Source organism: Octodon degus, unplaced genomic scaffold, assembly GCF_000260255.1.
Source record: "Octodon degus isolate 3935 unplaced genomic scaffold, OctDeg1.0 scaffold00018, whole genome shotgun sequence".
NCBI classification, from domain to species: Eukaryota; Metazoa; Chordata; class Mammalia; order Rodentia; family Octodontidae; genus Octodon; species Octodon degus.
The window spans coordinates 19,826,988-19,850,603 of record NW_004524594.1 but is presented as its reverse complement, the minus strand read 5'-3'; the positions used below and the strand labels follow the sequence as shown (position 1 = coordinate 19,850,603).

At 49.0% G+C, this 23,616-nt stretch overlaps 2 protein-coding genes across 2 annotated transcripts in view; one reads left to right on the top strand and one right to left on the bottom strand.

The window, feature by feature from the left end:
* The window catches only part of Mrpl21 (mitochondrial ribosomal protein L21), a 12,443-nt gene extending 1,997 nt beyond the window's left edge, over positions 1–10,446 (bottom strand). The window contains exons 1-6 of the mRNA XM_023710616.1: positions 10,389–10,446; positions 10,116–10,283; positions 8,572–8,657; positions 6,494–6,657; positions 2,511–2,563; positions 1,682–1,785 (exon numbers count right to left, since the gene is read on the bottom strand). Coding sequence (XP_023566384.1) covers positions 1,682–1,785; positions 2,511–2,563; positions 6,494–6,657; positions 8,572–8,657; positions 10,116–10,147 — 439 coding nt within the window. The 5' untranslated portion in view covers positions 10,148–10,283; positions 10,389–10,446. The remainder of the gene's footprint in view (positions 1–1,681; positions 1,786–2,510; positions 2,564–6,493; positions 6,658–8,571; positions 8,658–10,115; positions 10,284–10,388) is intronic.
* A 1,933-nt stretch (positions 10,447–12,379) lies between these two features.
* Positions 12,380–23,616, top strand: part of Ighmbp2 (immunoglobulin mu binding protein 2) — a 30,402-nt gene continuing 19,165 nt past the window's right edge. The window contains exons 1-7 of the mRNA XM_004627118.2: positions 12,380–12,682; positions 13,830–13,999; positions 16,423–16,615; positions 16,781–16,878; positions 19,256–19,419; positions 21,245–21,445; positions 22,641–22,788. Coding sequence (XP_004627175.2) covers positions 12,402–12,682; positions 13,830–13,999; positions 16,423–16,615; positions 16,781–16,878; positions 19,256–19,419; positions 21,245–21,445; positions 22,641–22,788 — 1,255 coding nt within the window. The 5' untranslated portion in view covers positions 12,380–12,401. The remainder of the gene's footprint in view (positions 12,683–13,829; positions 14,000–16,422; positions 16,616–16,780; positions 16,879–19,255; positions 19,420–21,244; positions 21,446–22,640; positions 22,789–23,616) is intronic.

Sequence of the window (23,616 nt, the reverse complement as noted above, 5' to 3'; positions counted from 1 at the left end):
AAACATTTCCCAGGCCTGCTTATGCTCAGTGCCTTGTCCTGTTACCCCCTAGATCAAGTTATTAAATTACATCTTTCATTAGCTTGCCCTTTCTTGCTTGCAGAGTTAGAGATGTTAGGATAAAAAAGGAAATCTAAATACAATTCTGTGATTATTCTTTGATTGTAAGTAAACTTTTCAAAATGCTAATCATAATAAGGATATAATAAGATCAGTGCTTTCTCTAACATGGTTTATTGAGATAGATTTTTTTTTTTGTAATTTAACTTGTCTTCTTTTTTTTTTTTTTTTTTATTTGAGAGCTGGGGATTGAACTCAGGCCCTTGTGCTTGCCAGGGAAGCACTTATTCTACTGAGCAATCTCCCTGGCCCAAGGCATCTATTATAAATGGGAACATAAGTGTGTATGCACCCAAAGTGTAAATTTTTTTTTGTGGAATTGGGGATTGAACTTAGGCCCTTGCACTTGCCAGGGAAGCGCTTATTTCACTGAGACTTCTCCCCGGCCCCTAAAGTGTAAGTTTTGCTTATCATTAAGCTTTGTATCTTCTTTTTTGTAGTCCCAAAGATTGACCGTGGGGCCCTTGAAAAGAAAAACATTTTTTTAATTGTATTTTGTACAGGGTCTCACTATGCAGCTCAGACTCACAGTGATCGTTCTGTTTTCAACCTTTCCAGCACTGGGATTACAGGCATGTGCCACCATGCCGGGACTTGGTTGCCAGCGCAGCGCGCCTGTGGGCAGAGGTGGTGTGGCGTGTGGTGCCAGGGACTGAAACCTGGTCTCTGCGCTTGCCTAAGCAGGCGATCAGTGTGCTAAGCTAATTCACAGGCCCTGCAAAATTTTTTGAGACAGCATCAGCATTGCACTAAATTGCTTAGACTGGCCTCAAACTTGACATCCTTCTGCCTCAACCTTACAAGTAGCACTTGATACCGTTAGGTAAGGACAGTATCATTAAGCCACAGCCCCAACCCAGGAATGTGGCACTGTGGTTGTTTGTATCTTAACCCCTACCCCTGGCTATGCTTGAATCAGGGTTTTTGATAGGTGACTGACTCATGGGGGTAGTATTCCTAAGTGCGACTGATGTTAGGCGGCTGGGGCTGGGGGAAGGGCAGTCATGGGGTCGGGGGATGACCTTTAAGGGTGCGGCTCCTTCCCCGGCTCCCTTGGCCCTGCTCCCCCTAGCCCCACGATGTGAGCAGCTCTTCTCCCCTAGGCTCCTCTGCTGTGTCATCCAGCCTCAGAGCCAGTGGATTACAGACTGCAAAAGTGAGCCAGAATAAACCTCTCCTCCTTCAGGCTGTGTCAGCACCAAGGAAAACGACTCGCTGAACCACGTTGTAAGATGGCGCTGTCCCTCCTTCGCTGCTAAGCCCCAGCCCTCCTGCTGCTGGGGCTCGGGCAGCTTCTCCTCTCTCTGCAGGACACCACTCCACCAAGAGGCCATCCGTACCTGCGGGCACGGTCTCCTGGGTAGACACTGAGTCACTTCCACTTTCCAGCCCAGCCCAAGAGGCCACATTCACACATCCCCTGATGCACGCAGCACGCTGTGCTGAGCCACAGCAGAGGCCAAAGTTCACTGTTGCTGCAGGGCACACCCACCCTGCACAACCCTGGCATGCTCACTCATTGGTCTAGCCCCAGCAGCAGGGCACATGGTCCCTCACTTACTTTTTTTCTTCCTGTAGTTTTTCCTCTTCTTAAACTTCATGTTGACCTTTGGCCATGATTCTGTCTTTTCAATGACTGTGGCTTCAACTCGAACAAGATCCTTTCTGGAAGGAAGAAAAATAAACGATGAATTTTCTTATTTTCCTTTTTTTTTTTTTCCTCAGTGCCAGAGATTGAACTCAGGCTCTTTGTTATGCTAGGCAAGCACTTTACCACTGAGCTACAACCTGGCCCTATTTTTCAGTTTTGCTAATGTCTTACTAAAATTCCTGAGAATACTTAAAATTAAGTTTTACTTTTCTTTCTGATTATGCAGTACAAATAATATGCCCTCATTGTAAACATTTTATCTTTTTTTATGTCTTTGGTACAGGGTCTCACTATGCAGCTCAGTAGTGATCCTCCTGTTTTCGGCCTCCCCAGAGCTGGGATTACAGGCATGTGCCACCATGCCTGGTCTCAGTGGCTGGCTCAGGGCGGGCCCAGCACTATGTGGTACCCCCTGCATTTGCCTAAGCAGGCGCTTAGTCCGCTGAGCTATCTTGCTGGCCCTCCTCACTGTAAACATGTTGAAAACTACAAAAAAAGCACAACAAAGAACAGTTGTTGGTCAAAAAATTCTTAAATTCTGTAATGTAATAAATTAGAAGCAGACCAACAGTCTGGCCTGGTTGACTCCTCACAGGACAGTGAAGATCCACCAGTCTAACCCTGGAAAGCGCTGTGTCGGGCTGGTCATGACTGTGCATGCTGGCCCTCCGCCCACCCGGCAGCACTGGCTGCGCCTACACATCCTGGCTCCAAGAACCCGCATCTAGTGGTGCGTTACCCAAGGAGTGGCTTGCCAAGCAGCGTGAAGTTGTCTGCTCCAACCAGCAGGACCTGAAAAATACACAAGCAGCATCTCATCAGCGGCTCGTCTTTAGAGTAACACTCGTGCCACCAAGAGCAGGAAGCCGTGTGAACACACCCCAGAACTCGGGACCCTCGGCTACCTGAATGTGGCGCACTGCAGTGTGGATTGGATCTGCTATGTGAGCAACTACTTACCACGAAAGAGGACGGGATTCCGGCCAACAGGAGATGGGGCTATTACCCTGGCGGTCCTCAGAGGAACGATAAGTGTATTTTGATTATTGGATGCTATACTTGTGCAGCTAGAACTACTCACCTCTTATTTAACTGGTACTTCAGTAAAAACAAAAAACCTTTTTTGTTATACTGGGAATTGAACCTGGGGCCTTGTGTGCTGGACAAGCGCTTTATCACTGAGCCACAACCTCTTTTATTTATATAACAAGCACAACGAAAATGAGTTTAAGTCCTACTACGGTGTCTCTGGGATAGTTCACGATAATGCTAATAGTGCAAAGATACAGGTTCAGCTATATCTCGTTTTTTCTCTTTGGGGTGGGGAGAGACGCCGTTGGGGATGAACCCTGAGCCTCCTGCATACTAGGAAGTACTCTACTTTTGCCATCCCTTTTAAGCAAGTTTAAAGACAGGGTTCTACTAAACTATACAGGCTGGCTTCAAACTTGAGGTTTTCCTGCCTCAGCTTCCCACACAGTTGGGGTTACAGACATGCAATACCATGCATGGACACTGTGTCCATTCACTCATTCATTTGTCAGACAGGGCCTCATTATGCAGCTCAGGCTGGCCTTGAACTCACTGTATAGCCCAGGCTGGCCTCAAACTTCCTCCTGCCTCAGCCTCTCTGGTGCTAGGATTATGTCATATGTCGCTACGCTTAGCTTGTATTTTTTTAATGACAGAATTCCTTGATTCCCAGGCAAACAGCCGCAGTGCGGGGGGAACTGCAACACTCATCTGCTTCCAGAGACTTTAGTAAGTCCCTGTCTCAAAATAAAATAAAAAGGGCTGGGGTATGCCCAGGTGAGAGCTTGTGCTCAGCAGATGTGAGTGCTGAGTGCTGAGCGCCACCCCAGAACTGCAGATCGGCAGCAACAACAAGCAAAATGTTGTGGCCACAGATGAAAACATCTTTGTACTGCGAGTGTCATACTGTTTTCATGTCAGAAAACTGCCTCACGTTTTATCGTGACATAAACATCCAGTCATACTAAACTTGAATGTCTAAAGACAAAAGAACAACAATGAATAATGCATCTTAGACAATGAGAATAACTTTGGGAGGGGCAGGGCTGGGCATAGAACCCAGGCCCAGGTCTGCATGCCCACTAGGCCAAAATACACACATATTAATATATGTATTATATATATCTATATTATACATATAATATAGATATAGATATCAGAATTAATTTAAGCATGAAATATGCTGTACATCAGGATTTCCTAAGTTAAGCAAAACAATCTACGTAAGGTATGGCTTTCTATAATTTTTAATTAACCTGAAATGTTTTAAAAGACAGTATCCTTGGGTTTGTATTTAAGATTGAACCCAATGAGAAGAAAGAGGAGTACTAACAGTGTTTGGACAGAATATCCTGTTTGCTTCTTGTCCTATGGATAATCACTAAGAAGATAACAATGTACAACGTATTATCAAAACTATCCTATTAATCAGCTGTGACACTATCTCATTCATATTTATTTCTCAATAAAAACAAAACAAAACAAAAAACAAAAAACAGGAACAAATCCAAACACTTCTCAAGCCAGCTAACCCTCTTAGTCCCCAGCTAAGGCAGGGCAGCAGGATGCTAGGCCGCTGCATACAAGAACTCTTCAGTGGCAGAGAGTCAGAGAAGGTTCAAGAAGCTTCTGTACTTAAACATGATTTGCAATGTTGTGTTATTTTTTGTATGTTTTCCAAGTTAAATAAACAGTATTACGGTTTAAAAAAAAAAAAAAAAAAAAAGATTGAACCAAGTGTGGAATAAAAATATTAGGAAAAAAACCCTTCAGCCCTACTGACCACACACAAGTCCTTTATTCTCAGGGTACAAAACTATACCCGGAATCACCAGAGCACAGGAGGATGTGTGCAGGCACTATGCAAGTACCACACCCAGCCCACGGAGGGAGCTGCGGACACCCTGGGGTCCTGGAACCTACTTCTTCTTAGGTACGTACTAAGAGGCCATAACATTGAAAAATCTTCCTGCCCTACTCTGTCCCCATGGTGGATATATTCAGTAAGTAGAGCAAACATATACAAATAGAAAATAAAAAGTAAAAAAGAGAAAAATGCACTACTGTATGTCCTACTCACTTGGTTGGGGTTTTGGTGCTGAGACCTGCGGCCTTGAGCATGCTAACAGTATACTCTTCCAGCTGGGCTGGTGGCGCATGTTTGTAATCCCAGCACTTGGGGGGTGCTGAGGCAGGATGAACTGCTGTAAGTCTGAGCCAGCCTGGGCTCCATAGTGAGTTCAGAGGCAGCCTGAACTAAACTGTTTCAAAAAACCAAAAACAAAACATATACTCTTCCACTGATCTACACCCCCAGCCAGAGTGCATTAATTTCTTCAGGGCTAAAATAAGGACTGGGCATCACTGTACAGGCCTGTAATCTCAGCACTCCAGAGGCTGAGGCAGGAGGACTAAGGCTTGTTTTTCTTTTTCTGTCTTTTTTTTTGTCTTTTTTATGCAGTTCAGGCTGGCCTTGAGCTCACTCTGTAGCCCAGGCTGGTCTCAAAACTTGCCACGATCCTCCTGCCTCAGCCTCCAGCGTGCTGGGATTATAGGTGTGTACCCCATGCACAGTGGGGGGATTTCAAGTTTGAGGCCAACCTGAGATACACAGTAAGGAGTAAGACAGTGAACGCTCAGCTCAGAGGTCTGGGTCTGATCTTCAGTGCCACACACCTACACATAAAAAGATAATGGACAGAAACATCTGTTGCTTCTTGTGAGGGTTTTTTTTTTTTTTTTTGAGATAGGGTTTCATTGATCAGTTCGGGCTGACTTTGAACTTACAGTGATCCTTTTGCCTCAGCCTCCCGAGTGCTGGGATTACAGGCAGAAGTCACCGTGCCCAGCTATACTGCTTTTTAAAAAAATGTATTTAGTACTGGGTCTCACCATGTACTTCCTCCTGTTTTCAGCCTCCCAAGTGCTGGGATTACAGATGTGCACCATCCTGCCTAGTCTCATTCCCAGTCTCAGCGTGCCCTGGGGGCTGGGCTGGCATAGCACACCATGGATCAAGCCTGGGATCGAACCCCAGTCCCTGCATCTGCCTACGCAGGCACTTTAATCAGCTGAGCTATCTGGCTGGCCCTTATATTGTTTTATAATTTAACATCTCTTGAAAAATCACAGAGGTTTATTATTATGATGTTATAAATAGAGAAGGCTAAAACAAACCTCCAAACACAGCATCAGAATTGTAACTGAAGGCCAGGGCTGGTCAGCTGACCTGCGAGAGCAGCGGTGTTGCGTGGCTGGCGAGCCACACGAGCACGTGGGAAAAGCCCCAGGCTGCCCCCAGTTTAACAAGAACAGCCCTTAAATCTGATGCCACAGCAGTGTTTTACCAGAAACTTACCACTTTACCCCATGAATGGGATCTGAACACCTCAGTCCTTCCTTATCCTGGATTGTCCTCTATTGCTGATGAAACATTCTGCTCTAGGAACCGATTACTGAGAGCTTGCAAGGCAAGGCCCCGGACATATTTCTATACTCAGCACGGCGCTGGTGGCCTTGAAGGAGCCAACCTGCGGGCCTCGTGCTGTCTGTCCAGGGGGCCCCTGCGCCTTGCCACCCTGCCTAGTCAAGCAGCCCGCACCACAGAGCTGGGAACACCTCCTTGGTGATGGAGTGGGGACTGCTTGCTTGATTCCCTAACCTGAGCAGACAGACATGTGACCGCCTTACCTTCTCCAGCCGGATCCTCTCTCCACACTTGATATCTAAGTCATTTTCAATCAGGATCAGGTCTTCGGGGGTCACTTTCCACTGGTGGCTGGCGAAGTGCACAACGGCAAAGAGCCGGCCGTACTGGCCTGTGGCGATCAGCTCGTTCACCTTCTTCACGACCTCTGTGAGGGAAGCAGGTGGCAGTCACCCCAGCTGACCTCTGTGAGGGAAGCAGGTGGCAGTCACCCCAGCTAGACAGGCACTGCCCCCTTACCCTGGGCTTCTAACTGCTCTCTGCTGCGTGACTCCAGGCCTCCAGATCATGCAGCAGTGCCCTGTGTGGGAGAGGCTATGCTCAGGGACAATGGCAGCTAGGCACGGGAGCTTGGTCAATGGCAGCCCTGTCAGCAGACCCGAACTGCCACTTGGGGCTTTCTGGCCTGACACTCCGCACGCCTGGCTTCATTCCTACAGCTCTGGGTGCGCAGGAGCTCCCATCCTGTCTAGTTGTGTCCGTGCACTCAGCATCGTATCCCGACAGGCTGGGTGGACTCTCTTGAACGTCTCCCAGACAGCGCCTTCTCTGCTTGTCGTCACTGCCTTATTCGGGTCACAGCTGCATCTACTCTGCACCCTCTGCTCTGAACAGGCACCTACTGTGCACCAAACCACAGCCTGGCCTGGGGCTGCACACACAGGAGGGACCTGACAGTTCCCGCCAGGAGATGAGTCAAAGCCAGAAACCTCACTGGGCAGTGAGGGCAGAGCTCTCAAAACCCAGCTGGTTGCCCATGGTCCTGGGTTCTGCACCCCAGGTCCAACCACTCTCAGGTTGAAGGCACTGTATTCAGGAAAAACTGCCTGCACTGAATATGTAACAGACTTTTCCTTGTCATTATCCTCTGAACAGTCCAGGACAACAGTATTATAGGCATTTCCACTGTATTAGCAATCTAGAGTTGATTTCAAGTATACGTGATAACAAGTATATGTTATTTGCATATACTTGCTTTTTAAAAACTCTTTTTTGCAGTATTGGGATTGAAGCCAGGAGCTCACAAATGCGAGGCAAATGCTCTACAACTGATCTATGGCCAACTCCCTTCTATTTTTTTTTTTAAGAAAAGGTCTCTTCTGGGAGTGGTGGTGCATGCCTGTAATTCCAGTGCTGGGAGGCTGAAAATGGGATCACTACGAGTCCGAGCTTCACAGTGAGACACTATACCAAATATATAAAAAAATTAAAAAAGGTCTCTTGATTCCCAGTATCCAAAAAAACCAAAAACAAAACAAGAAAAAAACCAAAAAAAAAAAAAAAAAAAAAAAAAACCAAAACCAAAAAAACAAACAAAAACTCTAAAACAAAACCCAAAGGGTTATACTATATTGCTTAGGCCAGGCTTGAATTTGTGATCCTCCTGCCCCAGCCTCCTGAGTGGCTGGGTTACAGGTGGCACATGGTTACATGGTACCATCATGCCCAGTGGGACTTTGCCATTTTATAGAACCTGAGCACCTGCTGATTCTAGTAACAGGAATTCCTGGACCCATCCCCCATGGGTATTGAGAGATGACTATAAATATTGAACAGTATCTAGAACAGCATTTTAAATATTGAAAATACTACTTCATATTGTGGAATTTCAGTCTTTTGGAAAAACAAGGCTCCAGATTTCCTACACAGCTGCAGTGGCTAACCAAACTGCCCCTTGTCCCAAGGCTTGTCCCAAGGCTTGTCCCAAGGCTTGTCCCCACACTGTAACATTTCTCCAGTGCCCAGGGCAGGACTGCTTCCTCCACCAGCAAGTTCCACCAGTGGGCAGAACTCTGTCTCGACTTAGCACCCATCAGTAGTAGGAGACAGAGATGCCTGAGTCCCACCTGCCCCGCCTCGTCACCGCCTCTGCATGGCTGAGGGCTCCTTGCTAAATGAATAAACATTTTAAATTTGGAGCTTTACTGAAGAAATGAACATGGGGGTTTTTACAGCACTGAGGAACACACAATCCTGCCATGTGGGCGTTACCACCAGGGTGGCTGGCTGCAGCAGGTGTCAGATGGCACCTTCCTCTTGCCACTCCCTGAAGAGCCTTTACCTGTGTGGTATCTGGTTTCCTCAGCTGGGTCTGGTAGAACGACTTCTGGCCAAGGTGGAGAACTCAGGGATGTTTTAGGAACATACCTGTAAAAACCATGTCATAAACACATCATATGCATGTGAAAGACTGCTCAAAGCCCCTAAGACATAGTTTGTACTAAGTATCAGAAGGGACAAAGATCTGGGTGCCCAAGTCAGGCCCTACACGTTCAGCACACACCTGCCAGGCACGCTGCCTCACAGCCAAGGTGAGTTGCCCTCTCGCACACACAAAACGGGCCTGGCTGCTGGGGCACTTGGTGTGAGTGTGTGTACGCTTGTGAGTGAGAAGGTGAGGGGCTCGGGCAAAGCCAGTGCTGGCTCTTTAGGACCTCGTCCTCCTTTGGTGTCATCGTAAGGACAGGTTCTCATGTGATGCCCTAGAACTGCAACGCATTCCAAAAAGAGTGGCCCAGTGGTCACTAGTAATAGGAGTTTTAAGCGCTATGTTGCACAGGGAACTGTGCCACCCTCCTCCTTGAGGCTTGGTTGCCTGTGGTACTGACACGCAGAGGTGCTTTGTCCACAACTGCAAAACGAATGGACCTTTCCTAACTGGCTAGGCCTCAGGGCCCCTAGGACACAAACTCTGGGCCGTCCTACCCAGCAGTGAGCATGAGACAGAGAGGAGCCGGAAGGCGCTGTCAACAACTCTGTCCCACGTGCTGTACGATCTCCTCGATGGGGAACAGCGAGGCCCAGATGGAGGCTGTGGTAAGAACCATGGAAAGAACATGGCAGAACACTGCCTGGCAGGAAGGCTGGGGCCTATCACCTAGGAAATGAGAAAAAGGAGGCTGGGAATGTCTATTTTGCAGATTTAGTTTTTCAACTTCCCATTTTTGAAGCAAAGAGCTTCTCATGTCCCCCAGTGCTTGGAATTCTGGTGTAGCCAGCAATTTTTGCTGGAGCTATATGCAACATGCTATATTGAGCTCATTTATTTATTGTTTCTGCAGTGCTGGGGATTGAACCTAGAACCTTGTACCTGCTGGACAGGTGTCCTTCCACCAAATCATACGCCCAGCCCTGTGGCCTTTAAATGCCTGCCTTGCTGAATTCTTAGCAGGCTGCGTGGAAATAAGCCTCCACACTGCCGGGCCTGGCAGGAGCTGAGCGAGGTGGCCCTGGCTATGGGGCACACCAGCACTGGATCTCAGGGCTTCCTGCTGACCTTTCTACCCTGTGCTGCTCCTGAGTCTTCTTACTGAAGAGTGTGATTTTGTTTTAATTTATCTCTGCATTTTATATTAAAACTTATTTTCTAAGTTTGACATTTTAACAACAAATATGCTTTCTTGAATTATATAAGCTTTCCATAGAGATGCTTGCAACTCAAGCTTCTTGGTCTGAAATCCTGAATTCAGACCTCAAGCTGTGATGAGAGCTGCTGTTGTAGTCTGGGAACACTTTTCTCTCTAGATTCCTGCAGTTCTGCCTATACTCAAGGCTCTGAGAAAAATACCATCAAAAAGTTGTAAGAAAATTTAGACATTCTTAAACCTCCAAGTGTAGAGCCAGGCACAATGGCGCATACTCAGGAGCCTTCAGCAGGAAGATCACAAGTCTGTGGGCAGCTTGGGCAACTTAGAGAGACCCTGACTCAAAAAAAAAAAAAAAGGCTGGAGAAATAGCTTGCTGGATGAGCACTCCTGGGCTTGACCCCCAATACTGTAAAGCAAATGAGAACGAACAAAATTCAAATGTAGGAAGTTCTGAATTAAGAAAGTTCTACAGATGAAAGGCAGAGTCACCAAACCCACATTTTGACATTACCCTGGTGAAAAGGAAGCGCCCTGCGAGCTGAACCTTCGAGTGGCAGGCCGGAGGGAGGCTGAGGGAACAGGAAAACATGGTCATTACTACCACAAAATGCAGCTTGTCCCTCATGATGGTGACACACAAAGTCTGTTAGCTTGCTTAAGAAAAACGCAGGCAAACAACAGGAGCTTCACTTAAGAGTCACTGGTGGTGCGTGTGAGGACTGTGTGCATGCCATCCACTACTGTCTACAGCCAGAGCCAACTCCAAGTACCCCTTCTATGACCACCAAGCATGCACTAGGTCCTGACCCTGTGAGTGGTGCCCAAGTGTGGGTGTAGCCTGCAAGACGGCTCAGGAAGCCTTGCCCCATGTCATCATGAATGAGCTGTCCCTTCTGTGAGCTGGTCTCTGACCAACAGCTTATGGCAGAAAGCTTCCAAGGCTAGGTTCTGAAAAATTGCAGCTTCCGTTTAGGCTGCAGGTCCCTCTAATCTGGCTGTAGGCACTGCCATACTATGGACAGCCCTATGCACAGGCCCATGTTGAGGAACTGGGCATGGGCAGCACCCATGAGGGAGCTTACAAGTTGGTTCTCAGGCCTTGCGGAGCCCTGAGGTGACTACAGGTCCAGCAGACCTGCCCAGCTACAATCTCCTGAGCCCAGAGCCAGAAGCATCCAGCTTGCTGGATCCTTAGAAATGGTAGCTGTCATTCTTTTGGAGGAGAGGGCACTGGGAATGAACTCAGGGCCTCACACTTGCCAGGCAGGCGTTTGTAGAACCACTGAGCTAAATCCCCAGCACTGTTGTCTTAATCTGCTAACTTCTGGGGCAATCGGTTATGCAGCAGTAGATAACTAACATACTAAACGAACATAAAAGTCTCCATTCTAGGAGAGGACTCAGAGAAAAGGCACAGTGCGCAGGTTTAAAAAAAAAAGCAGAAGGCAGATTTCTCAACTTTTTTCTTTTTAGCAAGTTCAGATGTAATTTTTCTTCTAGGAAACTTTTTTTTCCCTTAATTCACCATTTTAAAGCTCACTCATAACAGCTGGTCCCCATCTGTCTTGGTGGCTGGTCTCTTTCCCTCTCCGACGCCTGTGACTTAGCCCTTGGGCTTCACCTCTTCTCTATCTACCGTGACCGCTCTGTTTGCCTTATCCGATAGTTCCCTTAGGTGCTGGTGACTCCTGAGTTTGTCCTCCAGCCTGGACTCCATTGCTGGCCCTCCCAACCCTCTGTACCATTGCCACTTCTGCCTGATGGGTGTCACACACCAAACAAAGGCCTCCATCTCTTCCCATGCACGCTTTTCCTGTGCTCCTCCCCACTGCAAACGAGGCCAAATCAGATTACCAGCATCTCAGGCCCAAAACTTCCACCATTTTCGATCATTGTCTCTCACACCCCATGGCGACCTTGCAGCAGACCTGGGGGCTCTCCCTTCAGGGAGCGCGGGAGCTAACGATGTGCTGATTTAAGAGAGACCATCCCCCCGTCTCTTCCAGATTAGGACAAATGCGCTGTTCTTGATGCCCCCCACCCCTCCACTTCACACAGCAGCTAATGTTGCTGTTGGCACTTGGGCCAGACCGTGTCACTATGTTGAAACGACGCAGAAGCCCCTTCACTCAGTGATAACACCGCGACCCTTATAGCGGGCTACAAGGCGGGGCCGCACACAGGTGAGAGTTGCAAGGAAGCAGATCGGGTGCAGAAAAGCGCGTTTCAGCCGTGGAAGGCTAAGGTCTGGAGTGTTTCAACAGAGGCTTCATCTGACGCCTTAGAAAAATTTCATACATTGACCATTCACTGAGCACCCACTACTCAGTGTTGGGGTGAGCATATATACCAGGAGTAAATACAAAATAAAAATGCTGTTTTTAGTGACTCTAACATGTGACGGTTGGAACTACACACGCACGAGCGCACGCGCGCGGAGGGCAACGGGGAGAACCTTTCTCATCGCTTCCTCCCTTCACGAGCCGCTCTGGTCTCACCTGCGCCGGGCCACGACGGCGTCAAGATGTTGCGGCCGCACGCACCCGCCAGCCGCCCCAAGGTGCCCGACAGCGCCGAGGCCGCCGCCGCCGCCGCCATCTTCCCGCAGCCGGAAGCGGAAGCGACACGAGCCTTGTGCGCCGACGCACGGGGCCGACCTGGCGCGCGAGTGCGGCGGGGAGCGCGGGTCCGCCGGGCGCGCCGCTCCGCAGCTGCGATGGCTTCGGCCGCGGTGGTGGAGACCTTCGTGGCCAAGCAGCTGTGCCTGCTGGAACTCGAGAGGGACGCGGAGGTGGAGGAGCGCAGGTATGGGCCGCCGCGGGCGACCTCCTCGCGGGCTCGGGCTCTCCGAGGGGCGTTCGTCCTCGCGTGCCGCTGCGTCGTCACCCGCAAGGATGCAGCGCGCCGCCTCCGGGCAGCCGGTTCTGAGGAGCCGCCCACCGCCCCAGCCCCGAAGTTGCTCCGTGGAGCGGTCGGGAGGGCCTCCTGGCGCAGCCGGTGCCTGAGCACAGCCCGGACGAAGCCTGGAGTTCGGCCTTTGGGCAGGCTGGGGGACTGTTCCCGTAGGGGACGTGGGATCAGAGAGCCGGACGTGTTCCTGGAGTATATCCCATTTGCCCGGAGCTAGAAGAGCCGGCGCTTCTTTGCCTTAGCTGTGTTAATCCCTTTCAACCTCCTGCCCGCCCACCAAAATCCTTGTTACCCCTTACTTCCTGTCTAAAGGGAGAGTGGGACAAGCGGGAGCTAAGAAATGTGCCCGAGGTAACACAGGTGGAGTCAAGACTTGAATTCAGGCCGACTCAACGCTTGATTGATTGAGAGGCTTTTGAGGGAGAGTAAGAGGTTGTGCAGTCACAGGGACCTTAGTAGAAGCCTGGCTCCTATATTTGTGGCACTGTGACTCGCAGGTATCATCTCAGCCGATTCTCACCCCGCAGGTTTGCTCTGAAAATAAAATAATCGGAGTCAGGTGCTTAGCACAGTACCAAGGGGGCAGAGGAAGCTCCGTTTGAAACAAGGTGAAACGGTACAGGAGGTGACTAGATGTGCTATTGATTTATTGAGGTGGAGTCTCATGATGTAGCCCAGGCTGGCCTCAAACCCATGGCGAGTCTCCTGCCTCAGCCTCCTGAGTGCTGGGATTACAGGTGTGCGCCACCATACTTGGCTGGATTGGCATTTTAGGATCTTTTGACTGCTGTTGCTGGCAGTTGGTGGAGAAGCCCAGAGATAAGGCAGTTATGCTGTGTTTAGGCTGGGTGGACAGTAATGTGGCCTTGAATCGGGGCTAGGGTGTCCCGGATGAGAGGCAGAGAGGGAATCAGGGTCTCAGGGGCCTATAGGACTTACGACACAATCTTTTTTTCTTTTTCCCAATTCTCCTTCTTGTGTGGGTTGAGGTAGAAACAGGAAGGTAAAAAATCCTGAGGTATTAGTGCTGGGTGTCTTCCAGGGCCTGGCAGGAGAACATCTCTCTGAAGGAGCTGCAGAGCCGGGGCGTGTGTTTGCTGAAGCTGCAGATGTCCAGCCAGCGCACAGGACTGTTCGGACGGCTGCTGGTCACCTTCGAGCCCAGGAGATGTGGGTCTGTGGCCGTGCTTCCCAGTAACAGCTTCACTTCCGGTGTGTGCATTTTCAACAGTCACATGTGGGACGTTGCTGGTCTTTACGGGGTCGTATTCTCCTAAAGGCTGGATGCCGGGCCCATTGGGAGAGTAAATCAGGGCAGTGAAGACCCTTTCCTAACAAGTGCAATAATAGGGGGGGCCGTTTGGTGTTCAGATCAGAGCTGTCCAGATGGGGGCATGAGCTGCGTGGGGCTATAGGACACTTGGCACGCAGCTCCTGGTTGCTGCAGGTGTGAGCACACATGATCTTGAAGATTTAGTTAAAAACAGTTGCTAGTATTGCAGTCATAATTTGCAGTATTGGGAATTAAACTTAGGGGTCAGACGAGGTAGGCATGTGCTCTAGTGCTGAGCTACGTCCCCAGCCCTTCTAAAAGTTGTTTATATTTGAGATAAGGTCTTGCTAAAATTGTCCAAGCTGGCTGCGAATTTGCAGTCTTCTTACCTCATCCTCCTGTTTAGCAGTGATTTGAGGCATATGCCACCATCCTCAGCTCCAAAATAATTTTTGAGTACCGTTGAAGTTTTCATGTGTTGGGTTAAGTAAACTTATTGGGCTTTTTTTTTTATGTATTTAGTACAGGATCTACAGGTTCTCACTGCACAAATCGGACTCGTAGTGATCCTCCTGTTTTCAGTCTCCCAAGCGCTGGGATTATAGGCACGTGCCACCGTGCCATCTCAGTTGCCGTCTCAGCTGCTGTCTCAGCGTGCCCTAGGGGTGGGGCCGGCACAGCATGCTGGGGATCGAACCCTGGTTCCTGCATCTGCCTAAGCAGGCGCTTTAATAAACTGAGCTATGAGGCCAGCCCTAAGTAAAATTATTGTTAAAAGAATTTGCCCCATTCTTTTAACTTCTTGAATATGACTCCCAGAAAAATTAAAATTATAGTTGGCTCTCAGTATATCTTTATATAACTGACAGACTCAGCACACAGTGTAGTTCTGGATCCCAAATTTTTTTGTCGAGCATGCTTTGTCTAAATTCATGTCAGCCCTGTTGGAAAGAAGGGACTGTGTGTGTGTGTGTGTGTGTGTGTGTGTGTGTGTAGGTGGTGCTGGGAGTGGAACTCGGCTTTGAACATGTTGGGAGAGTTCTCTGCCACCGTGCTGCATCCTTGCTCTAAAAAAAGCTTCTTGCGCGGATGCTGCGTAGATGCGTCAGCCCTGGAAACCCAGAGGCAGCCTTGTTGCCCAAGTTGCCCTTTTCACGATGAGTCTCTGCCTTGTTGGTGGTGACAGTTTTTGATTTCCTATTTTGGTGTCAGATTCTTGCCAGCAGTGATTGGGATCCTGGCCGCACTTGGAGAAGAGGAGGTGAGGGGAGAGTGAAGTAATGAGGGGCCCTGCTGGCGGGAGTCTGATCTGAGCAGACCATAGGTGCCAGCCACTGTTAGTCTTGGTGGAGGAGGGGGAGGAGGCAGGAAGATCCCAGGTGCAGATGAACTTGTGGTGTGGATGGTGGATAAGAGGTGCATGGGGTGTGGACAGCTGTGCAGCCCTGGCTTTTATCTCAGCATGGCCCGTGAGCCACATGCAGGAAGGGAACTTGGTGGCAGTTGTATTGTGAAGCCCAGCTGCACGGCCCTGAGGAGAATGCCTTTTCATAGCCCTGCCGCCTTCTGGGTGGGTTTCCTTACACACAGCATGGGAGCAGTGTTGGTTCTGCCTCTCAGCTTTCTATAAGGCTGGGCGAGAGATGCCCAGGGGAAGTTCCCACTGCAGTTCAGGCTCTGGTATGGCTACACGTTCCTCCCTGACCCACCCTGTGGCCAGGGGCTTGGAAGTGTGGATTGGCCGAGGTGTGGTCAGGGGAAACCCTCCAGGCCCCCCTGGTAGAGGGTGACAGAGCTGCTGTGACAGGCAGAAGGGAGCATATGCCGTGTGGGCAGTGAGCAGTCTTTGTCCCTCTACAGATGTCCCATTGCTGCCTAGAGCTCCTGACCTTGCTTCCTTCAGTGTCCACCCTACTGTCCCTACTCCTAGGGAGCCCCTCTTACTAGAGCCTGGGAGAATAGTGTGCTGTCCTTTCCTGCCCCTTCCCATGTCATTGCTCCTGAGAGCCCTTGGCATTGAGCTCTGGCAGAAGGTGACATTTCTCTCCTTCCTAATCTCAGGGCCAGGTGGGCTTTATTCATGATCTTGAAGTAGCATGTTGATACTTCCTTGTTTTGAACCCTTAATTGACCTCAGGTGGATTTGCACGTGTGATTTAGTGGCGGTTACTTTGTTGTTAAGGCTATTGGTTTCAATTGCTATAGAAAGTAACAAGGTGGGCCTGGACACAGCTCACTGGTAGACCATTTGCTTAGCACCTGTGTGGCCCTGTGTTTGATCCTCAGCACTACAAAAAAATAAAAACAAAATCTGAAATTAGTTTTTTCAGTGTTTTATCTAACTGAGCTTTGGGTTTTGCAGGTGATATTGTGGGTCTGTATGACACCACTACTGAAGGCAAGCAGCTGGCCACCGGGATCCTGACCCGTATCACCCAGAAATCCGTTTCGGTGGCCTTTGATGAATCCCATGACTCCGAGTTGACCTTGGACCGGGAGAATTTCTACAGACTGTTAAAGCTTGCTAATGACGTCACTTACAAGCGCCTGAAGAGGTAAGTGTGTGAGTGGAGTCAGACGGCGGGATGTTTCCTTAACAGGACCGCCCTCGCTGCCTCTGGGTGAGACAGCGACGACCTTTCCGAGTGGTAGAGCCACCGTTGGCGGTGGCCCTGAACTGCTGGCCACCAGCTCCTCACTCTGGCTCTCTCCCCTCACAGAGCCCTGGTCGCTTTGAAGAAGTACCATTCGGGGCCCGCGTCCTCACTCATTGACGTCCTCCTCGGTGGATGTGCCCCCAGTCCTGCTCAGGAAATATGTGAGCACTTCTAGGTTTTAATTTTTTTTTTTAGTGGAAGTGATCAAGGACAATGTGACCTTGAGCCGTTTCAGCAAGAGTGTGAGAACATACAGTAAGAAGAACACTAGTGTCTTGGGTGCAGGTCTGAACGGCTGTGACTGATCTGTGTCAGTGTTGGAACTGAAGCCGCAGCTCATCCCCCTGAATTTTCAAATGGTGTTCTAATGTCTAAATTCTCGATTTTGAAATGGCTCTTTTCCAGCTCAGCGTTCTTTGCACTTAAGATTTTTTTTTTTTTTTTTTTTTTTTGTGGGGTGGGGGGTGGCCCGGGCATGGAATGTGGTATTGGGGATTGAACTGCAGTCCCCTGTGCTTGCCTAAGCTTGCCTAAGCAGGCACTTTAGACCCCTGAGCTATCTCGCTGGCCCCAATTTACTTCTGATTATGAGAGCAATAAGTGATAATCAGAGAAGAGTTGGAATAGAAGAAGCTTATGGACAGGGGACTTGAATCCCTCAGAGCCTCACCAGGGGGTTGGATGTGTAGCTTGGTGGTAGCGCTGGCCTAGCTTGTGTGAGGTGCTGGCTTCCGTTCCCAGCACTGCAAAAAAATAAAATGTGAAAACCTCTGCCATGTAGTTTGCCTTCCTGCTAGTGTTTGTGTGTATTTTTGTAATAATTTTTTTCTTAAAATGTTGAATGGTGTGTTTTTGTTGTTTGTGTGGGGCTTGTGTGTGTGTGTGTGTGTGTGTGTGCGTGCGCACAAGGAATTGAACTCAGGACCTTGTGTTTGCCAGGCAGGCACTGTGCCACTGAGCTACATCCCCGGCCTGATGTGTCTTTTATGCATACACAGACGTGCCCCAAGAACCTCCGCTGTAGCCAGTATGTGTTCGCATACACCTCGGTGTCCTTGAGGACTTCATTTGTAGGGGCAGTGCGTCAGCACACCAGGTGGTCATCCATAAGTTAGCAGCCCTGTAGCTGTTGGCCTTCTGTCAGTTTTTAATAGGGCTGGGGAGATAGCTCAGTATGATAAGTGCTTGCCTAGCAAGCACAGGGTCCTGAGTTCAATCCTTGGACGGGAAAAAAAAAAAGTTTTTAAGGCAGTGGCGCTTTGCTCAGGTGTAATGCAAGGGTTGCCCATATCTCTTTTGGGGGAGGTGCTGAGGGATGAATTCGAGGTGTGTTAGGCAGGTGCCTTACCATTGAGCACATGCCAGGCCTCGTTTTTATGATACCTGTGCTGTCATGCTCCAGTGTGATGTTAAACACAGCTGCTTTGTAGCGCTTTTCAGTTTGCAGTTCTTCACACCATTTTTTTTTTTTTTTTTTTATGGTACTGGGGATTGAACACAGGACCTTATGCTTGCCAACCAGGCACTTATGCCGCTGGGCTATACCCCTGGCCCATACCATATTGTTTTGTTAACACTCAGTTTTTGTCCGTTTTCCTGCAGAAATTGTGAAAGCACTTGCATTTCAGCAATATTTTTGTCAAATATTTGTTGCAGGGCCACTGTGAGCTGGAAACTGAATTAGAACTCTGTTTACTGTGTTTAAGGACAGTGGTGTGTGTTGAGTACGGCTGTCGTCCAGGGAAAAGCGTATGGTGTGGAGTCGCAGAACGTGGATGGGCACTTCAGAGTACCTGGTCGCTTGTCCCCCCAGTCCTGCTCTTGGGACTGTTTTGCCTGTTGGTTTTGGTCTCCCACGTGCAGATTAGTGCCTTTTGCTTCTGAGCTTGGTTTCTTCATCTGTGGGGTCTCTGTGTAGCAGGTGTGTGGTGATCCCTACTCCCAAGAGCACAGAGCAGGCTGGGGAGATAGCTCAGCGGCCTAAGTGTCTGCCTGGCAAGCACAAGGTCCTGAGTTCAATCCCTGATACTACCAAAAAAAAAGAAAAAACAAAATAAAACCCTCACAGCATGCCATTTGTCATTTGCATATTTCATGACCCAAATAGAAATGTCCTAGGATTGCTCTTTATCATTTTATGGGTACTTGAAAGGGATGAAATGGTTCAAAGAGACATTTCCTTCATCTAGAGGCTGAGTTGGCATACTTTCCATAAAGGGATGCGTTGTAAATATTTAGTCTTTGGGGACATAGAGTCTGCTTATAGGCTAGCAGCGAAAGACAGTGTGGAACCCATATGGGCTTGGCTGTGTTCTGGTAAAACCTAGGAAGGTCAGCAGCAGGCTGGATGGTGGTGCATCTTGTTGATTGCTGTTGTGGACGTCTTCTTTTGAAGACAGAGCGAGCAGGCTAGTTCTTTCTGGGGAGGCCCAGTGTGCCCATGTGTGCCCTGCTTATTCCTGTCCACGCCTGCCCGGGGGCGGGGGGAGGAAGCAGTTGACAGAATGTCAGGGTCTCATGTTGGTGCTTCTTCTACAGCTCCACTGGCATTCTACAACACCACCCTGGACCCTTCTCAGAAGGAAGCAGTTTCATTTGCCCTGTCTCAGAAAGAACTCGCCATCATCCATGGCCCTCCTGGCACCGGGAAAACCACAACCGTGGTGGAAGTCATTCTTCAAGCTGTGAAGCAAGGCTTAAAGGTGGGCTGTGGTCCTGCTTCACCAGCGCCACCAGCTTCTGTGTGTCCTATTGAGTGGGCACTCCGCAGGGCCCCACCAGCAGTTGTGGTGGGCTTGGTCAGGAACCCTCTGGGATGATTGTCAAGTTGGTGTGGAGCCAGACACTTTGATTTCCAGTAGTCCGATGAGACATGGGAACTCTATCGTAATCCCTGTGTGAGCAGAGGAGAGGGGAAAGGTATATGGAAGCCTTTGTTGTGGACCAAGGCCTGCCGGGCTTACTACCCTGGACCTGCGGGGCTCCTGCTGTGTGTTACGGCCCAGGCCGGGGGCGTGACCTTTGCCAGGACCTGATCTTTGCCCTCCGGGAGCCCTGTGTCTGGGTGAGGCAGATGCTGAGGTTGCAGCTCATCAGGTAGCCTGGTTAATTGATACAGTGCACATGTGTGGTGCAGATCGTGGCCCTGAAATGTGGATTTTCACATTGTGCATTTTTCAACTTTTTAAAAATTTATTTATTTATTGTATTTTTAGGGAAGGGTCTAGAGGATGTTCAGGGTCTCACTACTAGATTGGACTGTAGTGATCCACCTGTTTACACCCTCCCAAGAGCTGGGATTATAGGTGTGCGCCACCATGCCCAGTCTGCATTTTTCAACTTTTAATTTTTATTTTTATTAGTACATGTTTGCAAGACATGATGATTCATCATGGGAAGTCAGTTCATATATATACACATGTTAATTCCTTTTCCATCCCTTCCCCCCATCTTGGTCCTCTTTCCGTAACATTGTACATTATTGTCTGCTTATGTTCATAATGGTTGAGAAAAGATCCGTGTTCCTCAGTGTTGACATGAGTCATTGTAGATCTGAGGGTGTGGAAACTTTAAAAATCAGTCCTCCTAGTTTATGAGAATGTCATGGGTGAGTGGTGACACGCGGTTTTATCTTGGAGTGACAGTGCCCAGATTGTTGCAGATGTCAGTGTCTGCACTGGACCCTGCTGGGTGCTGTGCTGGTGTCCACTCATTACCCACTGCGCATGTGAGAGTGCGGGCCTTCTCAGTTCAAGCACAGGAAACCGAGAAACAGGCCCAGTGCCAGCAGTGAGTGGCAGAGGCAGGGGCTGATTGTGCAGAGCGCGCAGAAACTGTCACTCAGTTAAAGAGCTTTGTCCAGGGTTGCCCACTAGGGAGTGTCTGTTTTGACTGCTTGAAAACTTGGGAGAAAGGATGCTTTGTGGGCAGCAGCAGACTTGCTGCTCCAGTCAGGTGCCTCCTGTTTCAGCACACAGAGTGAAATGGGACACACTTGTTTACGAAGCTGCGTGTCCAGGTGTGTCCGACTGTGTCGGTGGCGTGGTGGCAGTGTGCAGGAAAAGTTTAGGTGCACAGGGACTTTCCACTCCGTTGTTGCGTCCTCCTCTCAGCAGCGTGACTGCAGTTCTAGGAGTGAGTTGGAGCCTAGCTGAGAGATGTGTGTTGGTTTTTAATCAGATGATTATAGGATTTGTGGTGGTATGATGGGATTTCCAGCTCTGATTACTGAGGCTCTTGAGTCTCGTGGATCTGCTGTGCAGTGGCAAGTCACCTGCCACTTTCCTTGGTCGCTAAGCAGGTTTTGAAGATGGAAGTTCTGGCTATGCAGATGCGGTGTTGTTTTGCAGCGACTGTCTCTGGGCTGCCCTCACCTTGCCAGCGCTGTCTTTTTACACTGCAGCGCTGTGAGTTGTGATGCTCTGCCCTTTCTCTTTACCTTTAAAGCGCTGTGTTTGGCCTAGTGCAAGCTTGGGTGGTGTAATTAGAAAAGAAATTACTAAGCCCTAACGTGAGCTTGTTTCCCAGGTTCTGTGCTGCGCTCCCTCTAACATCGCCGTGGACAATCTGGTGGAGCGGCTGGCTTGGTGCAAGCGGCGGATTCTGCGCCTCGGCCACCCTGCCCGCCTCCTGGAGACTATTCAGCAGCATTCCCTGGATGCGGTTTTAGCTCGGAGTGACAATGCCCAGATTGTTGCCGACATCAGAAAGGACATCGACCAGGTCTTTGTAGGTATCACAGTGTCATTGTCCAAGGCTTATGTTTTTTCATCTGTGCTCATTAAAGAATGAGTGGTGTCTGTGTTCCTCTTGCTTTTCGTTTGCTTCCATTGATTTAATTAGAAATCAGTGAGCTGTCATGGGGGGGCTCAGTTTTGCTAGAGAACTGTGCTCAGCATTTCGTAGAGACTCAGCTGCTAATTTAAAGTACTTGAGAGCTAGTGAGGATTAATATTAGCAGGAGGGGAAAAGCAGCCTGAAAGGAGAGTTTCAAAAGATAAGCCCCATCCCAGATCCTTTGGGTCCGCTTCATGCTGTCTTTGTGGAAGGAGATGCCGGTAGGCTGCGGAGCCAGGTGGAAGCAGTTGGTTCGGGGTGCGGCGCTCAGTGCTTGTGGGCCCTTGGCTCCTGTAGATTGCAGGTTGGCCTTTATTTCTTTACAGCAGGGAGTGTCCTCGCCACAGAGTGGTGACAGCAGGGTGGGCACTGGGAGCCTCTCCTTTCCTTGGCCTGGGGCAAGAAAGTTGCCTGATGTGGACAGCAGTGTGCCGGCATTGGGTGGGAGATGGCACCAAGGATATGTAGTGGTGCTGTGGGATCCATGGCGAGCATGGGTGATTTCTTCGTTTTCTTGTTGAAATCAGGGCTCTTCAGAGTTTTCTTGTAAATTATACACAATAACTTCCCCTCATTCCTGCCAAGACCCTGTACTCCCACGCAGAGATCAGAAATAAAGAAAAGACTACGTGTCTTCTTGGGGTATAAAATTATTGGAGATTAGGTAAATCTTTTAGGGATTGAAACATTCATTTCTAGAAACCGATGGAAAGATGTGTGGAGCTGAGCTTGTCCGCAGCTTGTGAGCTCTCCCAACTCAGATCCCGGAACGGGCGGGCACTGGTCCTCCCCAGGGGGTGGGGGGTCCCATTTGGGCCTCGTTTGGCTTCAGTTCAACACTGCCTCTGCCCAAGACTGGACATTCTCTGTTGGGCTGTCCCTGTGCAGGTGACATGACAGGCAGGTTGGGATGTGAGATACTTAGTCGTGTACCTCTGTGGCTCCTTCCAGAAAGATTTTTTAATTAGTGCTTTTTCAGGAGCTTATTGAAGTGGATCAACTGATGTTAAGAAAAGTACTCTATGCATGTAAAAAAAATTACAGTGCTGTGTTAAAATAGTTGTAATTTTCTTTGCTCTTTTCCCAGGTGAAAAACAAAAAGACCCAGCATAAGAAGGATAAGAGTAACTTTCGCAGTGAGATTAAGCTGTTGAGAAAAGAGCTGAAGGAGAGGGAAGAAGCAGCTATGGTGGAAAGCCTCACCTCAGCCGACGTGGTCCTTGCGACAAACACGGGTGAGAGGTGACTACCCGCCAGTGTGGCCATGAGCAGGGTGTGTGTGTGTCCGTGCGTGCACCTGTGTCGGGGCTTTTCCCGCTTGCTGGCGCAGTAGGTGGCATTGCATTGCTTCTTCTCAGTACTGGGTAGAATCTCAGAGAAGCCTTCCGGACCGCATTGTAGGGAAGTTCGTAAGCACAGATTCAGTTTCTTCAGCAAACAGCTCTGCAGGTCATCTCTTCTTGGGTAAGCTTGTATAGTTTAAGGAATTTGTCCTTCTACATTGTTGGATCTGGAAGCGTAGTTATTCATTATGCTCCTTAGTTACTGTTTTAGCGTCTGTGGACTCTGTGTGGACATATTTAACTCTTATTCCTAATGCTGATGATTTGTTTCTTTTTTCTCCTTATCTTCTAGCTAGAGGTTTTATTGCAATCAAAGAAGCTGATCTTTTGCTTTTTTTTCTTTTTCTAATTTTGGCAGTGATTTTAATGTTTTCTGTGTGCTTATTTGGGTCTAATTTTGTTTTTCTTAAGGTAGACACAGAGGTTGTTGACTAGCGCCATTCTCCTTTTCTGGAGTGGGCATGTAGCTCTGTAAACGTCCCCCTAAGTACTGCTTCTGTGGTTTTCCCTAAATTCTGATTTTGTGTTTTGTTTTCATCCATTTCAAAATGCTAATTTCCTTTTAGGCTTCTTTTTCTTTTCATTCCTGAAATCGTGGTTTCTTCTTTTTTTTTTTTTTTTCTTTTCTTCACGGAACCGGGGATTGGACTCAGGCCCTTGCACTTGCCAGGCAAGCGCTTATTCTACTGAGCCATCTCCCCGGCCCTTGGTTTCTTTCTA